Below are 22569 nucleotides of genomic sequence, written 5' to 3'. Positions count from 1 at the left end.
CTTGATTCTCGTGGCTAAAATTATTTTAAAAAGAGGGTCAATCAGGCAAATCTGCCAATAGAAGCCAAAGTTACAGCCCCTCAGAGTTTAAAGAGAAAAGGCACGTTTCCAACACTCGGTTATGCAAAGGGAAACAGGCCCACAGTGCCTGAGTGGGTAATTCTTCAAATAATATTCAAAAGCAAACATTTTTAAGCATGTAAATAAAATTAAATCATTTCTGCTCTTCAATAAGAAATTAAAACTGGCAGATGGTACCAAAATGTGAAACGCCTGGCTATCTGTGCATTTAGTGCTGTAAGGTTTCACTGTTTACCTGCAGAAGCATAAATCTTTGCACAGATAATGTTCATATGTGGATTCCTGGTTTTCTGGAGTTAATTGTGACCCAAAGCGTATTTTTAAAGTGGTTCCAGCCAATAAAGTCTAAAAATAAATCAATCTACTTCCTTTTTCTGTGTTCCAGCCTCAGTGACTCTGACACAGTGCTGTAATATTTGTAGTTGCAGAGAAATACTCGAGTCATTTTGGGCATTTACGAGCAGGAACCTCAGAAAGCCCCTCGGTGCTTCACTGGTTAAGAAGCAAAGCAAACATTAGTTAACAGTAATGTTAATTAAGGCCCAAAGTTTAGGAAAGAACGTCAGCACTTCACTAATGAATGTAATGCTGATTCATGTACTTGTTTTGTAATGTGCATGTTGTGCGTTGCTATTTCCCATATTCTTTGGCACTGATAGATGAAAAGTCTCAGGCAGGACCTGAGCCTGCCAGCTGCTGACAGTGAGCAGGGAGAGAAGAAGAAGCTGGTCAAGAGCACCTTCAGTCCTCCTGCATCAGGTCAGAAATCATTTGGGTGTCTGTGTGAAATGTCTGATTTTTAAAAATCTTTTTTGTAGACATATTTATTAAATGTTTAACAATTATATAGAAGAAAGACGATGTAAAGAACAAAACATTTGGCCCATAAACACGGTCAGGAGTCACAGTCGAGTGTGAGCTGCATGTATACAAAGAAATAAGAAGGAAACAGCAGTTAGAAGGAGCGTTGTACGTGCTGTTGGAGTAATACTTGGCCCCTCTATGAATACTGTGGCCTCTTGATGGCCCCACACTCAGAAACATAGATCCACCACTTCCTTTTCTACTGCACTGAGGTCTAGCAGGACAAGCACAGAGATGAGTCCACTGTCACCACCACTTGTCTTTTCCACACCATTAGTCCTGTTATTGCGCCTGTTGATGTGGGTGTGGCCAATGAAATGTCTCCATTACCTGTGTTGACACCAGGCTGTGACATTCTCCAGGTGATGGTGACTGTTCAGTCTTGGTTTTGGATCCTGATGTGTGGAGCCAGGGCTTTGGCCACAGCTACTTTCCCCTGTAGACCAAGCCCCTGTAGAACAGGCTGCTTACAGCACCCCCTGGTGGTGTTAAAGTGGAGTAGAGCCATGAGTGAGAGATGATCTCTTTCCTTTGGCTCTGCTGTTTGTCCTCATATGATCCTTCTTCCTGGCAACAGTGGGATGCATGAGTTGGTTGTCATGGTCACTGCAGTGTCCTCTCCTGCTCAGCCAGAACATTGAGACCTCTGATTTCTTGGGGACGGGAATGATGATGAAGGATGTGGGGACCACCAACTGCTTCAGGAAGAGGTTGAAGATGTTGGTCAGCACATGCTCTAAAGCATGACCTGGAACACCCCAACACATCTGGAGAGCACTGAACTCTGAGACAGCACCAAGTGTGTAAATCCGTGACTCCATAACCACAGACTGGGCTCACTTTAAAAGCTGGGGAGGAAATTCTCACTCACTGGGACACCGATCTGCACCACGGAGCGGTCCCATCAAAACATTATCTCAGGACACCACGAGCAACACACTGGAGAGGAATCATAGCCAGAGACTCAACTTTGTCTCTGTTTTCTTTGTACTATTGTAGAGTCTTTACCTTACAAAGGAACAAAAACAGAAGGTAAAGAGGCGGGAACAACAATCCTGGGAGACTGCCAACAAGCCGACTGTTTTCTGAAATCACACCCTGCACCGCACTTACGGTGTGTTCACACCGACGCGACCAGAGCGTCAGGTTTACATGTAAAGTCAAGGTAGAAGCGTGATGACACGCAATTGCGGGTCCCGCAAAAATTCGGAAGCAGATTTGCGTCGTGAAAATGCAAAAACGTGAGAAACGCGCGTCACAGCAGCGCCTCACAGCAGCGCCTCACAGCAGCGCGTCACAGCAGCGCGTCACAGCAGCGCGTCTGGCGCGTTTGACTCGCGAATAAAACCACGCGCATCACTTTTTGTGTTGCATTTTGTGCACACACGCGTATCGCGTCTACCGCTCGAGTTGGAAAAATCTGAACTTCAGCATCACACACCCCTGACCTGTGCAAGGACATAATTTTAAGAAACTATTCAATCAAAAATCAATAACATTGTTGCCTTTTTTTCAGGAAACTGTTTAATAACCAGCAATCACAAATCTGAGGACTATTAAACACTTTCAATTCAATTCAATTTTATTTATATAGCGCCAAATCACAACAAAAGTCGCCTCAAGGCGCTTTATATTGTACAATAGATCGCACAATAATAAATACAGAGAAAAACCCAACAATCATATGACCCCGTATGAGCAAGCACTTTGGCGACAGTGGGAAGGAAAAACTCCCTTTTAACAGGAAGAAACCTCCGGCAGAACCAGGCTCAGGGAGGGGCGGGGCCATCTGCTGTGATTGGTTGGGGTGAAAGAAGGAAAACAGGATAAAGACATGCTGTGGAAGAGAGACAGAGATTAATAACAGATATGATTCGATGCAGAGAGGTCTATTAACACATAGTGAGTGAGAAAGGTGACTGGAAAGGAAAAACTCAATGCATCATGGGAATCCCCGGCAGCCTCACGTCTATTGCAGCATAACTAAGGGAGGATTCAGGGTCACCTGGTCCAGCCCTAACTATATGCTTTAGCAAAAGGAAAGTTTGAAGCCTAATCTTGAAAGTAGAGATAGTGTCTGTCTCCTGAATCCAAACTGGAAGCTGGTTCCACAGAAGAGGGGCCTGAAAACTGAAGGCTCTGCCTCCCATTCTACTTTTAAATACTCTAGGAACAACAAGTAAGCCTGCAGTGTGAGAGCGAAGTGCTCTAATAGGGTGATATGGTACTACAAGGTCATTAAGATAAGATGGGGCCTGATTATTTAAGACCTTGTATGTGAGGAGCAGGATTTTGAATTCAATTCTGGATTTAACAGGAAGCCAATGAAGGAAGCCAAAACAGGAGAAATCTGCTCTCTCTTTCTAGTCCCTGTCAGGACTCTTGCTGCAGCATTTTGGATCAGCTGAAGACTTTTCAGTGAGTTTTTAGGACATCCTGATAATAATGAATTATAGTAGTCCAGCCTGGAAGTAATAAATGCATGAACTAGTTTTTCAGCGTCACTCTGAGACAGGATATTTCTAATTTTAGAGATGTTGCGCAAATGGAAGAAAGCAGTCTTACATATTTGTTTAATATGTGCATTGAAGGACATGTCCTGGTCAAAAATGACTCAAGGTTCCTCACAGTGTTACTGGAGGCCAAGGTAATGCCATCCAGAGTAAGAATCTGCTTAGATACCATATTTCTAAGATTTTCAGGGCCGAGTACAATAACCTCAGTTTGATCTGAATTCAGAAGCAGAAAGTTAGCGGCCATCCAGGTCTTTATGTCTTTAAGACATTCCTGCAGTTTAACTAATTGGTGTGTGTTACCTGGCTTCATGGATAGATAGAGCTGCGTGTCATCTGCATAGCAGTGAAAATTTATGCTATGTCTTCTAATGATGCTGCCTAAGGAAGCATGTATAATGTAAACAGAATTGGTCCTAGCACTGAACCCTGTGGAACACCATAATTAACCTTAGTGTGTGAAGAGGACTCTCCATTTACATGTACAAATTGGAGTCTATTAGATAGATATGATACAAACCACTGCAGTGCAGTACCTGTAATACCTACAGCATGTTCTAATCGCTCTAATAGGATATTATGGTCGACAGTATCGAACGCAGCACTGAGGTCTAGCAGGACAAGCACAGAGATGAGTCCACTGTCAGAGGCCATAAGAAGATCATTTGTAACCTTCACTAAAGCTGTTTCTGTGCTGTGATGAGCTCTGAAACCTGACTGAAACTCTTCAAATAAGCCATTCCTCTGCAGATGATCTGTTAGCTGTTTGACAACTACTCTTTCAAGGATGTTTGATATGAAAGGAAGGTTGGAGATTGGACTATAATTAGCTAAGACAGCTGGGTCTAGAGATGCTTTTTAAGTAAAGGTTTAACTACAGCCAGCTTGAAGGCCTGTGGTACATAGCTGATTATTAGAGATAGGTTGATCATATTTAAGATTGAAGAATTAATTAATGGCAGGACTTCTTTGAGCAGTTTTGTAGGAATGGGGTCTAAAAGACACGTTGATGGTTTGGAGGAAGTAATTATTGAAGTTAACTCAGAAAGATCAATTGGAGAAAAGAGTCTAACTTAACATCAATGGTACTAAAAGTAGCTGTAGATAATATTACATCTGTGGGATGATTATTGGTAATTTTTTCTCTAATGATTAAAATTTTATTTGTGAAGAAGTTCATGAAGTCATTACTAGTTAACGTTAAAGGGATTGTTGGCTCAGTAGAGCTCTGACTTTTTGTCAGCCTGGCTACAGTGCTGAAGAGAAACCTGGGGTTGTTCTTATTTTCTTCAATCAGTGACGAATAGTAAGATGTTCTGGCTTTATGGAGGGCTTTCTTATAAAGCAGCAAACTATTTCTCCAGGCTAAATGATGATCCTCTAAATTTGTGACACGCCATTTCCTCTCCAGCTTACGAGTTATCTGCTTTAGGCTACGTGTTTGAGAATTATACCACTTCATGACTCTTGTTTTTGAACAGCCTGCTCGATGAAGATTACAGAGAATAGTGTTGTAGTTCAGCCTGACCAGATCTGAACTGGTCAGGCTGAACTGACCAGATGGGGGCAGTATAACAGTCACAGCATTCCTCAGCTGCTTTCAGGTTTCATTTGCTCTAACATTTAGTTTAATGTTACTTTTACAGACAACAGCTTTGTCAGATAGGTGGTTACAGGGTTGTGTGGTTATTATTTCACTCGGTTCATGTAACGACCCTGACTGCGTGGCACAGACTGGACAGCAGGTGGCGCTCTTCACTTCTTTGATGATTCAGCAGGTGAGAAAGAGAAGGGTTTTTTTCCACGTCCAACATAAGGATAAAAATGTTAACCACCTAAAGTTTGTGAACAGGGTAAACAGCATCCTGTCATAATGTCTGGCTGGTTCTTTAAACCTCTATAAACTTTGTTATTACTGATTTTGTGTAATTGATGGTAGCTACTAAGGCACATTAGCATAACTGCTGATCTTTGGACTAAAAACATGTTTTTTTAGTTAATTTAAAGGCAGAATCAGAGTTTGAAACAACATTCAGAACTGCAGTTAACCTGTGTTTCATTCAGGTGCTGCAAACACATCAGCCGTTCCAGGACAAATTTCCAGCTCATGAATGCTGAAGATCTCACCAATTCACTGGGAAAACATCCGCCTTCAGCTGCAGTAGAGAAAATCCATGACTTCTAAAAGTTGATGGAGCTTCTAATTCTTTAGTTTGCTCAGAATCTGAACTGCTTCAGGTGGAGCACTTTAGCTCTTTGACTGTGATCAGAAAGAAAGTCCATCACTCTGTGAGAACTTTCAGTGTGAAACTTTAGAAACATAAAGTACACCGAGCTTACAGAAAATGATCCTGGTAAAATCACATAAATTGCTGCAGAAACGTACTAATAAATACATGCATGTAGTTGTAAAGAGTCTGTTCCATATGTTGGTCCATGTGAAGAACAGAGCTACATAACTGATGGTGCCAGCTCTGTACAAGAGTCAGAAACAGCTCCGTTCAGTTTCAGGGTGTGGTGGAAATTGGTGAGGATTTCATCTAAGGAGTCGTCTTTGGCCACCTGCTCCACGACCTGACCGACTCCGCTCTCTAACATGTGGTAATACCGCCTCAACTCCTCCAGCTCAGACCTCATCCGTTCCTCCACCTGCTGTTTCTCCTCCTGAGCCTCCATCAGCTTCTTCTTGAAGAACTCTCTGAGCTCCGACTCTCTCCTCTTTAGCATTTCTTCAACTTCCAGGTAGGTGTAGTTGGAGTAAAACTCTCCTCCGTTGTCTGCCACCATCTTATCCACCTTCTCCAGCAGATTGAGGACTTGGCGGCGGTCGTTGGTTTTGAGGTTGTTGAAGACGTGGTATCTGTTTCCAGCCTTCTGCAGGACCTCCTGCAGCTCAGCTCCTGCCTCCTCCAAGGTCTCGTCCAAGTCTGACTCAACTACATCTCCGTGAGTGAAGATGATGATGGTGTACCTCCAGGCACCCTCTCCAAAGATCTCCTCCACCTTCTTCACAGCGTCTCTTTCCTCTGCTGTGAAGCGTCCAACCTTGATGACCAGCAGGATGGCGTGGGGCCCCGGGGCCGACATGTTGATGCATTTGGAGATCTCCCTCTTCACAACGTCTTCAGGCAGGAAGGTGTCAAAGAGGCCGGGAGTGTCGACCACAGAGACCATCTTCTTCACCACCCTTTCCTGCTGCTTGGAGCATTCAGCAGCCACTGAAGAGGAGAAAACATATATCACCTCATCTTAATTTAGATCAGATATGAACTGCACAGAAATGGTGTCCCGTTTTACACACCTACAGAGTCCTCGCTAAAATAAGTAACAGGTAAGGAATTCCTACTGCTGCTCCCCATTAAAAACTCTGTGTGTCTCTTACCTGATGAGTGACTGGAGATTTCTCTGAAGGCATCTCTTCCCAGTATGCTGTTTCCACTGGAACTCTTTCCTTCTCCAGTCTTCCCAAGCAGAACCAGCCTGAGATCAGACACTGAGCACCAGTGTTGGGTAAGTTACTTTAAATTAGTAACTTAGTTACATTACTAGTTACTGCCATCAAAAGTAACTCAGTTACTTCAAGTTACTCGTTACTTTCAAAGTAACTAGTTACTAGGGAAAGTAACTTTGGTTTTACTCAGACTTCTCTTGTTAATGTGTTGCTTCTGTAACTGGATACCCAGCCAGAGTCTTCTAGCTTGCTTACTTGCCACAGTGCACTGAGCCACCTACCAACAGAAAGGAAAAGATAATGTGCACATTTCCACGAGAGAAATCACGCCTGGACCGTCGTCGACCGCCGCCATGATTCTAGCCTACGCCACAGCGTCATGTGCGCTTTTTACATCCAACACAAAAACTGCAGTCGTGGTGCTTTGGTTGTACTCAGAACTCTGAAATTCTGCCTTCTGAATAGGAAGATGTAGGTAACACCAGACTGCAGATGAGCTGCATACAGGGCTGGACCGGCCCACCATTATAGGAAACATCATAAAGCCTTTGAATGAAAACAAACGCTGTTGTGACAGTGATGTTCACTGTCTTGATGGTATATATGTATCAATCTATCAATCGTTTGTTGTAAGATTCAGATCATTATTTTTTAAAAGCGAGACATTTTAAATGAGAATGAGAAAGAAAAGTGTTTCTTTGTGCCCCCCTCTCCATGTTAATGCCTCTCACCACATATCCAAACCGACATCATGACCAGCAGCTTTACAGCTGTGGCTCCAGCAAACATCAGCTGATACTAGAAAGTAATATTAAATACATTCTAACAACAGCTGATCAAACGTGCTGCTGTTGTTTAACGCGACATCCGCTGGTTTCCTCTTTCTGGCGCAAAGTGGGCGATAAACAAACAAGAGAGAAAAGCCGATCAGCTGATCATTGATCAGTTTCATGATTGAAGTAGAAACAGGAGAGGGAGGGGAGAGAATGAGAGAAGAAGAGGCAGCTGTGCAGCAAAGACACAGAATAAATCCAGCTTTGTGTCTTTTTCAGCTGAAGTCTGGGACAAACTGTGTTTCTTTTCAGCTCAACACGAAACGCGTAATATTTTCTCTGAATACGAGACGATTTTTACGGGACGGTTGGAAACTCTACTAATATGTTTTGGATAAATTCTTCCGCCGCTCTGAACGCGGGAGGAAGCGATCGATGGGAGGAACGTCGGGGGCCTTGATCCGCCAGGCAGAAAGGAGCCGGAGAGTGAAAACTCTGCAGCTCACAGCGTGAGTCAAGGTGAGAGCGAAGCGGCCGACAGTTCAAACAAACTCATATGGACTCAGCGAGGAGTTCCTCCGCTCTCAGCAGCACCATGCAGACAGCTTTGTTAGGACTGCACGCCTGCCTGATCACCAAACCTACTTCTCCCAAAGTCTGCAGAAAGTTTGCCCACCTTTAAAATTCATGCTGTTTGCATTCATTTATATTTGCACTCATCAGTCCTCCGGAGTTTCTTTGTCCTCAGGATTATTGCTTCATGCTTATTGAAGATGGGAATGAATGTATTTAACGTGTGGGTGCCACGCTGCTGCTTGTTGCGTGGTGTGGGGACGCAGGCCGAGTTTCTGCTTTCACATATCAAAGGCTCGGTCCTGGAAACACTCTGAGCACGAGGACGGGATTCAGCAGGAACAACCAGGCCTGCGGTCACTCCACCGGTCCTGACCGCTGACCTCGGACCGACGTCCACAACAAAGAGTTTATGGAATATGTTTTACTTACTATACAGCAGGTGAGATGATGTAATTTAAAAGCAGGACACAGAGGACAACAAAACTGTGATGAACTCAAAGAGAGCCCTTTATTGTGGCTGATGGAAGAAACTTGAACATACAATAACTGTAATTAATCCTGAAATGGGCAAGACTAAACTACGACTGCTATGAATATTACTGTGACTATGACAACACTACTACAGACCTGAACATGATGGCGACCAGCAGTATGAGATCAAATATGAAGGGGTACACCCAAGACTTGAACATGAGAAAGGAAACAGACTCTTCAAACAGGAAACATGACGAACGTATACCTCACACTAACAAACAAGGGCGATTGGAACGTAATGGTGACACGAAAGGATCCATGTAAACAAAGCAGTAAAGACTGAGCAACTATGAGCTGTCAGGGAGAATTAGAAGAACAAAGTATCGCCAAATTAAAACTACTAACTAATAACAGCAAAAACAAGAATTACATACATTGATCAATAGTAATCTGAATCAACACCAAAACCAATGCAAAAAGGCTCACAAACCCAAACTGCCAGAATCACATTATTTTCTAAATTTAGTGTCATTTTTCTACAAAAGGTATTAAAATGAAAAAGAATGCAAACAAAATCTAAACGAACGAGCTCTACTTACATTTCTGAAATACATAACCTGCATATGTACACATACAAAATGTATAAGAACAATTTATATCTGTTCCTTAGTTTCTATCAGTACAAATAAGAATTTACATGACATTATTCAACCTTATATACATTTTACAAAATAAATGCGAGTATTTATTTTCCACAGAGAGCGCGCTCCCATTCTGCAGCCTCTGCCTTCTGAAACAGCTCAGTGTTCATCTGCAGCCACTGTGTGTGAAACCACCTTGAACAGCTGTCACACTGGATCTGGGAATGTTCAACAAACCAAAAATAAATAAATTCTTTAATCACGTGATTTAACATGAATATCTTTATTAATCTGACATTAGTATGTATTGCATATTTTTTCCTTATCAAATATTCAAAATAACTAACACACCAAGCCAAAAACAATTACATGCAAGTTAAGGCTATATTTCCCCTCTTCCTCAAAACAAAAACCAAATAACAAAAGCAACTGTACACAATAGATTTTGTTAAATAATATCCCCAATTACAAATCTGTCTCACCCATGTGGTGATTGAAGGCCCTGGAAAAGGTGGTTTTGGAGTTGAACACATGGCACAATTGTTTTCTGCCTCCAACACTGTTACAAATATAGTAAAATTAGTGATTGACAATGAATATTTAAATACAAGTGATTTCTTTGTGCTATAACACAAACCTGAGGCTCCCAGTATATGTAAAGCAGTTGCTTCACGCTGCTGTACCTTTGCTTTAATTGTTGTTTCAAATGTCATGTCTGCTATTTTGGGAAAGGACTCCATGAACGCCTTTGCCATCTATGGAAATAGCAAAATATTCCAAAATAATTTAGTCATATTGCTTTTCTATAGCAGACTCAATTTTATAATGCACCATCAGCACAAACATTATTTGTCTTTGTTACTTTACCAAGATGACAATCACATGGCAGCTGTTTGTGTCCTTCTGTACTGGCTGTTTCAAAACTCCTGCTTTTACCTTGATACCCACCCAGTCAGTCTTGTTGACTGCAGTACGCCTCATGTTGAAGAACTCCCTGTGCAAGGGTCATACTGTCATGTGAGGGCCGTGTGCAGGCAGGAAAAGGACCTAAAATGCAGACTCACGGAAACAAAAGGTGAACTTAAGTACAGCTTTAATGCTGGATGGCAAACAGAAAACTGTTCTGAACTAGAACACAAAATGAACCCGCTCGGCACGCTGGCAGGCCGGCAGGTCATTACCTTATTTTGAATGTTCAATGTCAGCACACAGAATTTGAAAAATACTCTAAAACATTTTGGAATAACATGTGGCTTAATTTAATGCCACATTCTTTATTTATGGGAAACAAAGACGGTCGAGAGATATCACTTAGACAAAAACTACAACAGCACTGGCTCTGAGTACTGTATTAAAGCGTCTATAGTAATCACAATTCACTATAATTTACACAGTCCCAAAGCCAATAGGGCTGCACCACCAAAAACACACAGAATCAAAAAGTTTAATTCCACTGAAAAAACAGGGAAAGTCATATATAATGAAAGAAAAACCAAAAATCAACCAACACATTACAAACATAAGCTGCTGGATCTAAACTGCTAAAGCAAGTTCTTCAGGCCAATGACTGACCCTGGATCTGCCATTGGGACACATACAGTTTACTTAATACTGTCATTTAACACAATATTAAGTCAAATAATAAACTAACAACCAACTTGTACTTTTTCATGCTAACATGTAATTACTGAGGCACATTACCATCCCAGCCCACCGATAAGGCCTGGCCTACAAATGTGGAAAACACTGCAGCACTATAAAAGTAAATGATAATATATTCACTTTCATTTTTGAAAAATAGAATTTACCTGGATTTTTGTGCTGCCACTTTGGATTCTTCAAGCTCTCTTGTGTTGCTGGATCAACAAGGTAAAGACAGCTGTCTGCTTTACTTACTGTAACTGAAAAGATAATATAATTAATTCTCTAGCCAGTAATTACAGATAAAAATATGTCTTTTATCATGCTTGAGAGGTTTGACTATAACTTGTTTGATCAGTTATTACAGCTGATTTTTAAAATGAGCCCAGGAAAAGCAGTTATAAAGATATTATTACATCAATCCCCATCAATCCCTGTTATAATAAGTCAAGCTGATTTACAGATTCCATTTGCTATTATCTTATTTGTCCACACACGATTTACTACAGTCGAACACCTTAAATTTCAGTTTTTAATGGAAACTGATAGGAAACCATTAGTATTCCAGTATACTGGTATTTGAGGTGCAGGACTTCATAGTGGGACATCAAACACACCACAAATCTGGGTTTGATGAATCCAGTTGTCTCAGAAAGTAAAAAATGTTTCCAGGGATGAAATTTTATGGCACTTACAGGACATAATTTGAAAAACAAAACCCTCATTTTTCCATAATATTGTATTTGTTTTAGCATTAATACAATGTAAAATACAAATATATTTATATTGCAATATGTATTTATTAGCTTTGACAAACAGTGCCTCCTCATCATTTCTCTTTTCCCGTCAGGATGACACCGGCAGTGTAGTGGTTCAGTATGTATACCTTACTGCCCAAATCCAACTTGCAGCCAACATCATGCAGGGCACGCTCTATAATCTTGTAAAAAACACTGAATAATGAAGAGAGGTCAACTTAAACTGCTAATTATGTTTTTGAAAATATGTAATCCATGATTAATTAATAATGTAGTGCTATCAATGTAAGAATTTTACTCTCTAAAGCACTCAAACACACTGTTTTCATTTTCATTGATTGGCTGATTTTCTATGTGATTTTCTCTATGAGAATATAGCTGGTTGATGTCAAACGTTACAAAAGGAAAGAATATATTGAGCTAACAGGATAATAACAGTAACTCAAATAACCACTATATAAAACCAAAGTACACAGAAGACAAATGATGAAAATACAACAAAGCAGATCTGGAGGCAGAAGGTTTCTATCAACCGAAGACCACACTGTGGGTGACTCCTGTCAGCCAAGAACAGCAAACTGAACATTTTGTGTCATAAACGTTTCACATTTTCATACAAACAGATTTAAAAAACAATATAGTCCAATAACTTCCACAGTTACCATCACAGAACATTCTTAAATCCTTCAGTTGTGTTTTCATGGAAAATTTGGATACAAAATGTGACTCAAGACTGAAAGTTCGTCTTTGACAATTTCACTTTTTTTATCTTTGATAAATATTTTTAATTTTTACGGCTATTTTTTTTTTTTAATTAAAGCAATGCTGGTCATTACGCATGAAAGTTAGCGATCTGGAGTTGTGACTGACAACAGTATAAAACCTTTTAAGATTCAAGTGCATCAGCACAGTAACAAATCCATTTAAGACTAAAGCATGTATGAACAATAGCTGTGTCTATAAAAACATTGCATCTGTCTAACATGGATGATAAAATGTGTTGTTGATATGGGAACAGCATTAGGATCAGTGATGTTTTTGCTCTATGAATAGCAATAAAGCAAAACAAACAGCAGGAAATTAAATTTGGGGTTTGAAAGGATTACTGTAACACAGTAATTAAAATACAGCTTCATTTATTTTGGAGTCTTTTCCAGGTACCTCGCCTGTTAACCATCGATGAGGTTCCAGTGATTTCAGCTGTGGTGAACTATAAAGTTGTTCCTTTTATTTGTGATGGAATCACAGCAACAACAGTTTCCTGTCTTTTCCACAGTGCACTGACCTATGGGCAAAATAAACAGTGTATTTGTATTTGTGGCACAAGAGTAAGAAATTCTTTTGTCAAAAAAGTCCACAAATAACTCCAGATTTCCCGCATCTTACAAAACGTACATTTGCATACTGACTCATGGGCATTTATTAGTGGTCTTTGATGACTCGTTCTTCATCAATGCTCATATTTGCATAATTATGATGAAGCAATTCACCCCACAACCCATCATTACTTCAGTTGGCTGGTTTCAGTGATGATGATAATGTACTCTTTATAATTTGGGGGAAACCTGCAGTCAGCTGAGACTGAAGAAGTCACCTGATGATGACGAAATGTTTCTCCCACTGAAAACGTCCAGATGAACAGAGTCAAGTTTTTCAGACTGACATAAAAAGGATGATTGACAGTTCATCAAGACATATAAATGACTCTGTGTTATACCATTATAGAGACCTAATACATTGATAGGACAAGTTAAGTATTTATGGAAAAGTTGTTTTATGTGCACAAGATTGTTACTTTCAAATTTAATGTGTGAATACTAATAACTCAATTTGACATCAGTGTAACCTACCACGATCAATAATTAATTAGCTTGGAAAAGCTATTAAAAGGATGAATAGTTTAAAGGGAACAGAAACAGTTTTCAGCAGAACAGGATACAGAAGCCTGAGTTTGGCACAAAAAGTTCAAACATAAAAATTCACATGTTCTTCTCATGTGATCCTCTGCATGTTTCTGTGTCTGAATGACAGCAGCAACTCTAGTGATCATGATGTTATGACTGTTTGATTTCATTGAAGTTAAAGACAGTAGAATACACATTGATTTACCTGTAATTTATCCAACGTGTTGCCCTTTTCCTCCTCCTGGACTTTTCTGGAGGTGTTTCGCACATCGCATCCTTCTATATCTTCTGTGCTCTATAATAAATGAAAACACTTTACCATTTAAATATTGTTTAATATGTGTGGTGTGCTAGTATATTATAATTCACTGTTTTAAAGTGTCATTTTTGCCTTGCACTCCATATTTTCCTATTGATATCAATCAAAACTAAATTACCATAATTCAAACATTAATATGACAAAAACAATGATCAGCTGACTTATGGAAGTTGGAGTTGGATCCTCATTCTGATTTCCTCGTCCTTCACTGTTTGGATTGTCGGATCAAAAATAGGAACGACTGCCAAGAAGTAATAATCAATGAAGCCAAATATGGCTCACTGACTGTGATATGCAAAATTAAAAACATCAGTGGCCACAGTTTTTAATGGGTGATGAATCGTCAAATTACATTTTTTCATTCATATCATCATCTGTAGGTTATGAGAATATGAGTACAGAGATACAATATTAATATCTACAGCCAATGATTAAAAACTAAATATATTGTCACTGATCAGGGATGTAATTTGGCCATTGGTGGTGTTGTTCCCAAGGCTTCTTCAAGGAGCATCCGGGAGAACTACTTTCAAAGTATTTAAATAAAAAGAAAGCTTGTTTTTCTTTTAATAAATATTTACTAGCAACCTCTTTAAAATGATAATTAAGGGTTTGTGTATGTATGTATAATCAAGCCTGTGTAGTGACAGCTTCAGTCTGCTCTGTGGGCTCATCTGAGTGTGGTGGTTCTTCTTGATGATCCTTATAAAAATAATAAAATTACAACTTTACATGGAAGAACACAGAATACTTACAGAACACACATGAACATGTTTGTCTTTAGCAGAACTTAAATTATTCTCCATCTATAATACATACATAGGTTTAGACAATATACAGTCTGTGTTTATATGTTACTGCATTTACAGAACAAAATGTTAAGTGATATAAATGGTCTTCTACAACAGCAATAACTAACAATAATGCTCATTATTTCACTAACATCAAGTATTTTATGGGTAGCTGTTGCCATGTGTGGAGTGCACAATATCATGATTTTCATAAGTTTTCCTAAAAGCTGTGAAAGACTAATGATGTTTTTAATTTAAAATGTATTATGGCACATAACATGGTTATCTGATGTATACAACACAGTTTTAACACATAGATGAGTTATAATTACTGTACAGTTATGTATAGTTAACATCGTTATTTACTTTCATAAACATAAAATGAATTAAATCACAGGAGCATAAAGAGAATTACAGTAAGATTACAGTATTTTTACATGCCTAATTGAACAATTGTAAAAAAAAAGCAAAGTATACATTTAAATTTGATTACAACACACAAGCTTTCAAATAGAAAATGTTTTAGTGACATATATGAAAGAAAAAATGATGATACCTGTTTGACTCGTTTTCCCATCAGAGCAGTTACATAGAAGCCTTTTCGTTTTCTACTTTTTTTCTTCCACTTCTCGGTCTCCACTCGGTAAGACTGAAAAGTATACTTTTGAAATAATTAACAATACTTTTTAGATCTGATCTTCATGTACAAAAGATTACGAACATGCAAACCGTCAAGGACATTTACTGTAATCCCAAATTTATTGGAGCGTAAAATGCTTAATGCTTCCTGTCTTTGTTTAATTACAGTTGTTAGTCAAATAATCTCCTATATTTATCACATCAGAAATGTCATTCTAACCACATGTAATGCAGTAAAATGTTCTTTAATAACACAAAGTCACAACGACAGTACCAAAGACATTTTAGACTAAAGCATGCACAAAAACAGACCATTTCTAATGTGAATGGGAATATACATTACAGATTGGATAAATGCAACAACAGCAGTGTGAATGACTTTCGTTGTGTAAAAACTGCACCAAATCTGTCCCAAAATGTTAATTATCCTCTTCAAACCTCACCTTCCTCCTTTTTTTGCCTACATGGCCATATTCTCGGAGAAGAGCATCATGTTTCCTCTGATATATCTGCACAAAGTCATCTAGGCCAGCGAGACGCCTTCGTTCAAAGCGAATCCTTTTCAGGTCCCAGTGACTTTTTCCATGATCCCTTATGTTCGATTGTCTTCAGTGTAGTTCTGAAAATGGTAATTACATCATTTACACTTTGGCCAAATTCAGCATAATGTTTCTTTTACTGTATTAACTTATTCTACCTGCTTCTTCAACTGCGACACATGATTGTACCGTTTACTGAGAAAGCCATACGCTGAGCCTTTCCCATGCCGTCCAAGGTCTCCTAAAGAAAAACACAATTTTTAATCAATAAAGCACATAAATAACAACATATAAGTGTTGATTGACCAAAACAAGACATACCAAGCAGCATTCCTGACCACAAGGTAGCATGTGGTAGAAAGTACTTTGAAATACTTGAAATGAATGCTGGTGCATGGTACACATTCGGTGGTCCAGTCACATCAAGGTGGGCACTGGCAATGACTTCTGCAAAGTGCTGTTTAAGTGATGAGTGAACTATTGCCGTCTGAAATAAAAATTTAAATATCATATAATGTTTTTGATTCTTAAAGAAAGTCTTAATCTGTTTTAAAAACACAGAAATGTGCTACAAACGATGTTATTGGTGTCACACTATATCATGAACACAATTAATATCTTAACCATTGAAATCCAAGCTGAATTTTAAAATGACCTTATAATCCTCTGGAAGGATGTCTGTTTCTTCAGCATCCCCATTCCCCGCCTGATCGATCAGCAGTTTGAGGTTCTGCAGGTGTTTGTTCACTTCTGGTCCACTGCATGAAAACAACTGTTGCACTTATAATGATGCCATCCATGTCTTTCAAGTTGGAAGAACAGGCCAGTAATCCAAAAACGTGCCAAATTTGTAGTGTTTCTGTAGTCTATAGTGGAAAAAAGCATATAAACAATAAGCATGCATACTAAACACAAAGTCTAATCATTAGCAGAAACAACATTAACAAAATATAATTATAATAGAGATGAATTAGCAAGTCAACAATAACTACAAGAACACTAACACCAAAGAAATACTTAAAACAGAAAAATAACAATCGTACTCACAGACTCTGGCACAAATACCTCTTTTTGCAAAGATCCTTTGCGTTCTTCATGATGTGACTCAAACACCGGTGGAGAATGGGTATGTTGAAGTTATCCATGTCTAACTGTCCTGTGATAACCTGGAAGTATCGCTCCAAAAGGTCTTCCAAACTTGCTCTGCAGAATGTTCCAGCAATGGACTGAAGCACCAGTGAGCCATCACATCATTACTGGCCTTTTGTTTGCCCTGCTTCCATACATTTGTGTAAGCTCTGTTTGAAATGCTTGTAGAAAATATGTAACAGAAGCAGTGGTATGGTCACATGTTACAGAAGTTGCTGTTGGTAGAGGTGATGATCCCTTGAAGGATTTCTAACTATAACTTCATACACATAGTACGGAGTAGCAGAAGCATCATCTTTAGATGCTTCCTGTTGCATCCAAATATACTATGTGGTCTTTGCACCGCTGGTAAAACACTGAAAGTGTTTCTTTGGACCACAGCATTATACCTTTTGGATGCAGGAGCACTCTCTGAAGGACTTCTTTTGGAAGTCCTTGCTGTCTGTCTATTAACATTTGCAGACTGGCCGTCTCATTTAAATGAGGTCTCTGTTTTTTCTGTGGGACAAGGCAATATTTTTCAAGACATCTTTAGATGGAGCCTCATCCCGACACCCTGCTTGGAAAGCTTTTTCTGGTATTTGATTTAGAGAATCCAGATAAAGACTTCTTGGCATTTTGGTTTCCAGTTTTTCTGCTATTACATCTCTGGACTGTCCACACACAGGTCTTGTTTTTATTTCCTTTGTGTTGTGGCACTCCTCACCTCCTTGGAAAAGCACATCGGCCTTCAGGGTTTTTTCATCTTTAACCTCCACTTTCACTGGACAGTCCTTAAAACGGCAGTATGCCATTACATGAGAATACAGCCGTCTTAGACTGTGACTGACTGGTCTTGATGGTCTGCCTCTTAAATCCAAAACTGCAAAATGGGTGTACTGACTTAATGCCAGTGGCTACAACATTAGTCCACTGCATACCTTTGAAAAGCCTCCTTTCTGTGTGTTTTTAGGTCTTGCCAGTCTTTCTGGTCAATGAAAACAAACATGGCTGCTGTGGCAAAGAGCATTTGTAGAATTCCTCTTCAGCATTACTACTGTCACTTCTGTTGGATGAATTTCTACTCCAGTCCTATAATGCATAAAAAGAATTTATTAAAAATAGGTGATGTAATTTCATGACAGAAATGTTATGTGGAAAATACTTTACCTTTTCGAGGGATGTAGACGTGATGGAGACACCAGTTTGTTTCAATTCAGGAGAAATGTTTAGGACAATGCCATTGTCATCACTGTCCTCCACAACATCCTTTGAATATCATTTTATTTGTCAAACAAAGAAATAATTTTTAAATAGAGACATTGTTTTCATCGAGTAAAAGTAGTTCAAAGTAATGTAATAAATAATTCCAACCTGTTTGAGCAAAGAGAGATTCATTTCCTTCCATTGCAGATGGACACATCTCCAGTGTTTCCTTCATCCTGAGTGTGAAATAATTATTAACTCATGAGTATAGTAAGGTAAAACAGGAACTACATGTTTTAGTTTAAAAGGTTTAGCATAGAGCTGACTCTATATTACAAATATAATAGATGTTTATATAACCTATGCAAAATGGAAACTGGATAATAGAAATGTGAAATCAACTACTCTGTATTGCACGGTGTCACAGCAAGTTCTTTAGTAGAGTTTAAAGCAATGTTTGTTGAACACCACAATGTTGTGAAGCCTTATATATATTTATATGGCTTTTATATGAAAATATTGTCTTCTGCAGTGTGGACATAATACAAGTAATTTACTTACTTTATGTTAATGAGAGTGTGGGGAGTGAGCTGGAGGGCAGGGTGGGCTGCTTTTAACCATGTGAAGCACTTTGTGCTACATCTTTGTATGAAAAGTGCTTTATAAATAAAGATTGATTGATACACACACAGATGATAAATGGACTGATTTATATATATTGCTTTTCTACTCTCCCGAGTACTCAAAGCGCTCTGTACAACATACCACATTCACAACACCTCATACATGCACTTCTAAAATCAAGTGAAACTAATAAACATTTACACACATTCACACTCCGATGAGCGCATCAGAGGGCAACTTGGGGTTAGTATCCTGCCAAAGGATATTTGGCATGCAGACTGAGCCAGGAATCGACGAGTATACCTGCTCTACAACCTGACCCACAGCCACCCAGTAGCAAATATAAATCATTTATATTTGTTTGATACAATATTGAAGCACAAGCTAGGCAGTGCTAAAGGTATTGGTGGCTGATTTAACTTACATTTTAGAGTAAACGTTAAAATCTGCATGAAAATGTGAAGGAAAAAAGTGTAACACCCAAAAAGCAAAACATAGAAATTCCTTTAGTGAAACAGCAGAATTGAAATAAAAAATAACAATCTTAATGTACCCTGCTCAAAGACTTGAATGGGTGTACTGTAGGTGGCCAGAGCCATATGCGTTTGCCCTTCAAACAACAACGGTTCCTGTTTTTGTGCCTCCATCCATTAATGCAATATGTCTCATGTTAGGTGTTATTATTAACCACTACACTATGGAGTTACCACTACACTACAAGTGATAGAAAACCATAAATTCATGTGTAAATGATTGTTTAACCATGTAAACATTAATACAATTAAAAAATGTAACTTTTGAATTCATAACAATATATGTAACATCAAAGAAATCCTGTAATTTTGTTTTGAAATACGTACCAAAGAAGATGTGTTCTCTCCAGAGGTCCCACTATCACCTTCAACATGGATATTTTTGGGTTTGTGTCTGACTTCCATGGTTCTCTGTTAATACACATGTAGTCATTACATTTTCATCTATCTGTAATGTAAAACAGTATCCTTCCACCTAGTTATACTTAGGTGTGCCTGTGCAAGGCACAGTTTTTATTATTCATCCACTGTTCTTCAGGTCTAAACAAACTTCTGTTGCTCACTCAATCTTTGCTCTGTAATTCATTCAGAGCTTAATAAATGTTTGCCACTCTCCTTGATAAATACTAAGTCCAGAGTAGTATTCAGACTCTAAACATAGATATCATAGAGTGCTTACCTTTTGGTAGTGCAGAGCAACATGATTAAGTTTCTTACGATTTGTACAATGATTTGGCACTCCCAGGTCTTTGCACACGTTACTCCAGAATGCGTCTCCTCGGTGAACACGGTGTTTCTTTCTGTTTTGTGGTTCGGAGAAAGTCTCAATGCATTTTATTATATGTTCATGTTTCAGACGAATTTTCCGTGTCTGTAAATGCAAGTAAAACAATTAAATAAAATAGAGAGATCTAGAACTATAAAATTATATTTTAATTTTTTTACACTATATAACTTCAAAATATTGTTTAAGGATAAAACTTGCCTTTCCAAAGGATGGAAATGTGGAGGTTCTGTAACACAAATAAGAAATTAAAAAACAAAGGCTTCAATGTATTTGCCAAACAGTAACATTTTCAGTTTTTGTCATGAACTTGTTATATTTACATATTTCCTGTATTACTCGAAATGATATATTTAAAACCACTGGGGTGAGCGAAATGGTCTCGGATGGAAACAGACTAATCATATTATTGTTAACGACCATTATAGTCAAAGATATGGACAAAGCAACAGTCTGATAATTTGTGTTTCGGGTTCAAGGAAATAAGCCTACGTAGGAAAAGTTATTAAATTATGTATTAAAATCAAATTTATTTCTAACAAATTTGTTTAAAAGTGGTTGTTTGTTTATAGAGGCTGTGCACGCATCACACCGCCACCGCAAGTACTTGACTCATTGGGCTCTAGGCTACTATCACCTTCACCCTTAATCAGTGTCCCGGATGAAAAGGTCACCGGATATCATCGGACGCATTTCAGGAAAGTAAAGTAATGTTTAGAAATGTTCATAACTCATACTTGCCTGTTCAATTTTGATCATTTGGATAATTCCTATTAGTTACACATAAATAGTGTTTACAGATGACCTTTGACTTTATATGTTCAATTAAACAACATAAAAAATGTTACAGGCAACGGCTGAAAACTGTCAAATTACTTTGTGTCACATTGAAAAAATATTTTTGACGCATAAAAATAATTAAATATATTTCATTTAAAGATATTTGAAATGAATTTTACAAAATAATTTTAAAAAGTCTTTTTTTGTAAAATTGCATTAATGTATAATAACCTTCATACTTCACTGATGGCTGAATACTCTTGAGCAACTGTTTTGTGATTTTGTTAATTGGTGTTATGGAAAAATTGTCCAGGTTTGTTGGAGTAGTTTTGGAAGATGATGACACATTGGTTGAGTACAGGAAAGTGTGTGTAGGACTTTTGAAAAACATTGACAACTGGTCCCCATCATTGTGAAAATAAATAAAAAAATGTCTCCTAGAAAGCTAAATATTGAAAAAGATGAGTAAAACTAAAAGAGTTTGATCCTCAGCACTGCTGTGCATTTTCGTATTACAGTGTAAAATCAACCAACAGTAAAAACAGAAAACAATGACAAAGAGATAAGATAAGATAACCTTTATTAGTCCCACACGTGGGAAAATTGTTTTGTCACAGCAGGAAGTGGACAGTGCAAAAGTTATATAGCAAAATTGGAATACAATAAGAATAAAATACTGTACACAAATATACAAAATAGAATACAATAAAATACTATATATAGTAGAATAAATAGAATAAAATATACAATAGGATAAAAATAGAATGCAAATGCTTTATACAGATAAGAGAAGACAAAGTCACATTTTTAACTACTACTGGAGGAAGCCAGAGTACCCAGAGAGAACTCATGCAAACTCCAGACAGAAAGACACCAGCCTGATGCTGGAATTGAACTCAGGACTTTCTTCCTATGGGGCAACAGTGCTAAACACCACGCCACTGTGCCACTCAGATTAAAGGATCTGAGATTAAAATGAGTATTTAAAGACTATCAAAATTACCTTTTTGAAAGATATTCTGCACCTCAGTGTGATTTTATTTATGCCAAAAATATACATATTGTAAAGAAGAATCAGAATCGGAGAAGCTTTATTAATTTGACAGGGAAATTGGATACAAGTTTCCTGTAATTTCTGAGGAATATTACAGTAAATCTGGCTGAAACTTGGCACACAGGTACAGCAGGTCTCAAGAGGAGGAATCTGTTGAAAGTTGGACCTCAACTACTCAGGATGATTTTTAATGAATTTTTGAAGGGAGCTGAGTGTAAAAGCGAAGCTCTCAATTTACCGGTCGATCTACGTCCCGACCCTCACCTATGGCCACGAGCTGTGGGTAGTGACCGAAAGAACGAGATCATGGATACAAGCGGCAGAAATGAGCTTCCTCCGAAGGGTGGCTGGCCTCCCTTAGAGATAGGGTGAGAAGTTCGGCCATCCGGGAGGGGCTCAGAGTAGAGCCGCTGCTCCTCCACATCGAAAGGAGCCAGTTGAGGTGGTTCGGGCATCTGACAAGGATGCCCTCTGGGCGCCTCCTGGGTGAGGTGTT

General features: G+C 38.6%; 1 protein-coding gene across 1 annotated transcript; it reads right to left on the bottom strand.

The window, feature by feature from the left end:
• Positions 1 to 5909: 5909 nt before the first annotated feature.
• On the bottom strand, positions 5910 to 6955 carry LOC120438849 (GTPase IMAP family member 4-like; the record flags this gene model as incomplete). The annotated part of the gene is made up of 2 exons (XM_039609277.1): positions 5910 to 6676; positions 6841 to 6955. Coding segments are annotated over 2 exons (882 nt in total), but the record flags the coding sequence as incomplete, so codon positions are not given.
• Between the last annotated feature and the right edge of the window lie 15614 nt (positions 6956 to 22569).

Source organism: Oreochromis aureus, linkage group 3, assembly GCF_013358895.1.
Source record: "Oreochromis aureus strain Israel breed Guangdong linkage group 3, ZZ_aureus, whole genome shotgun sequence".
Lineage (NCBI taxonomy): Eukaryota > Metazoa > Chordata > Actinopteri > Cichliformes > Cichlidae > Oreochromis > Oreochromis aureus.
The sequence above is the reverse complement of the archived record's forward strand: the minus strand, read 5'-3'. Positions and strand labels throughout refer to the sequence as shown.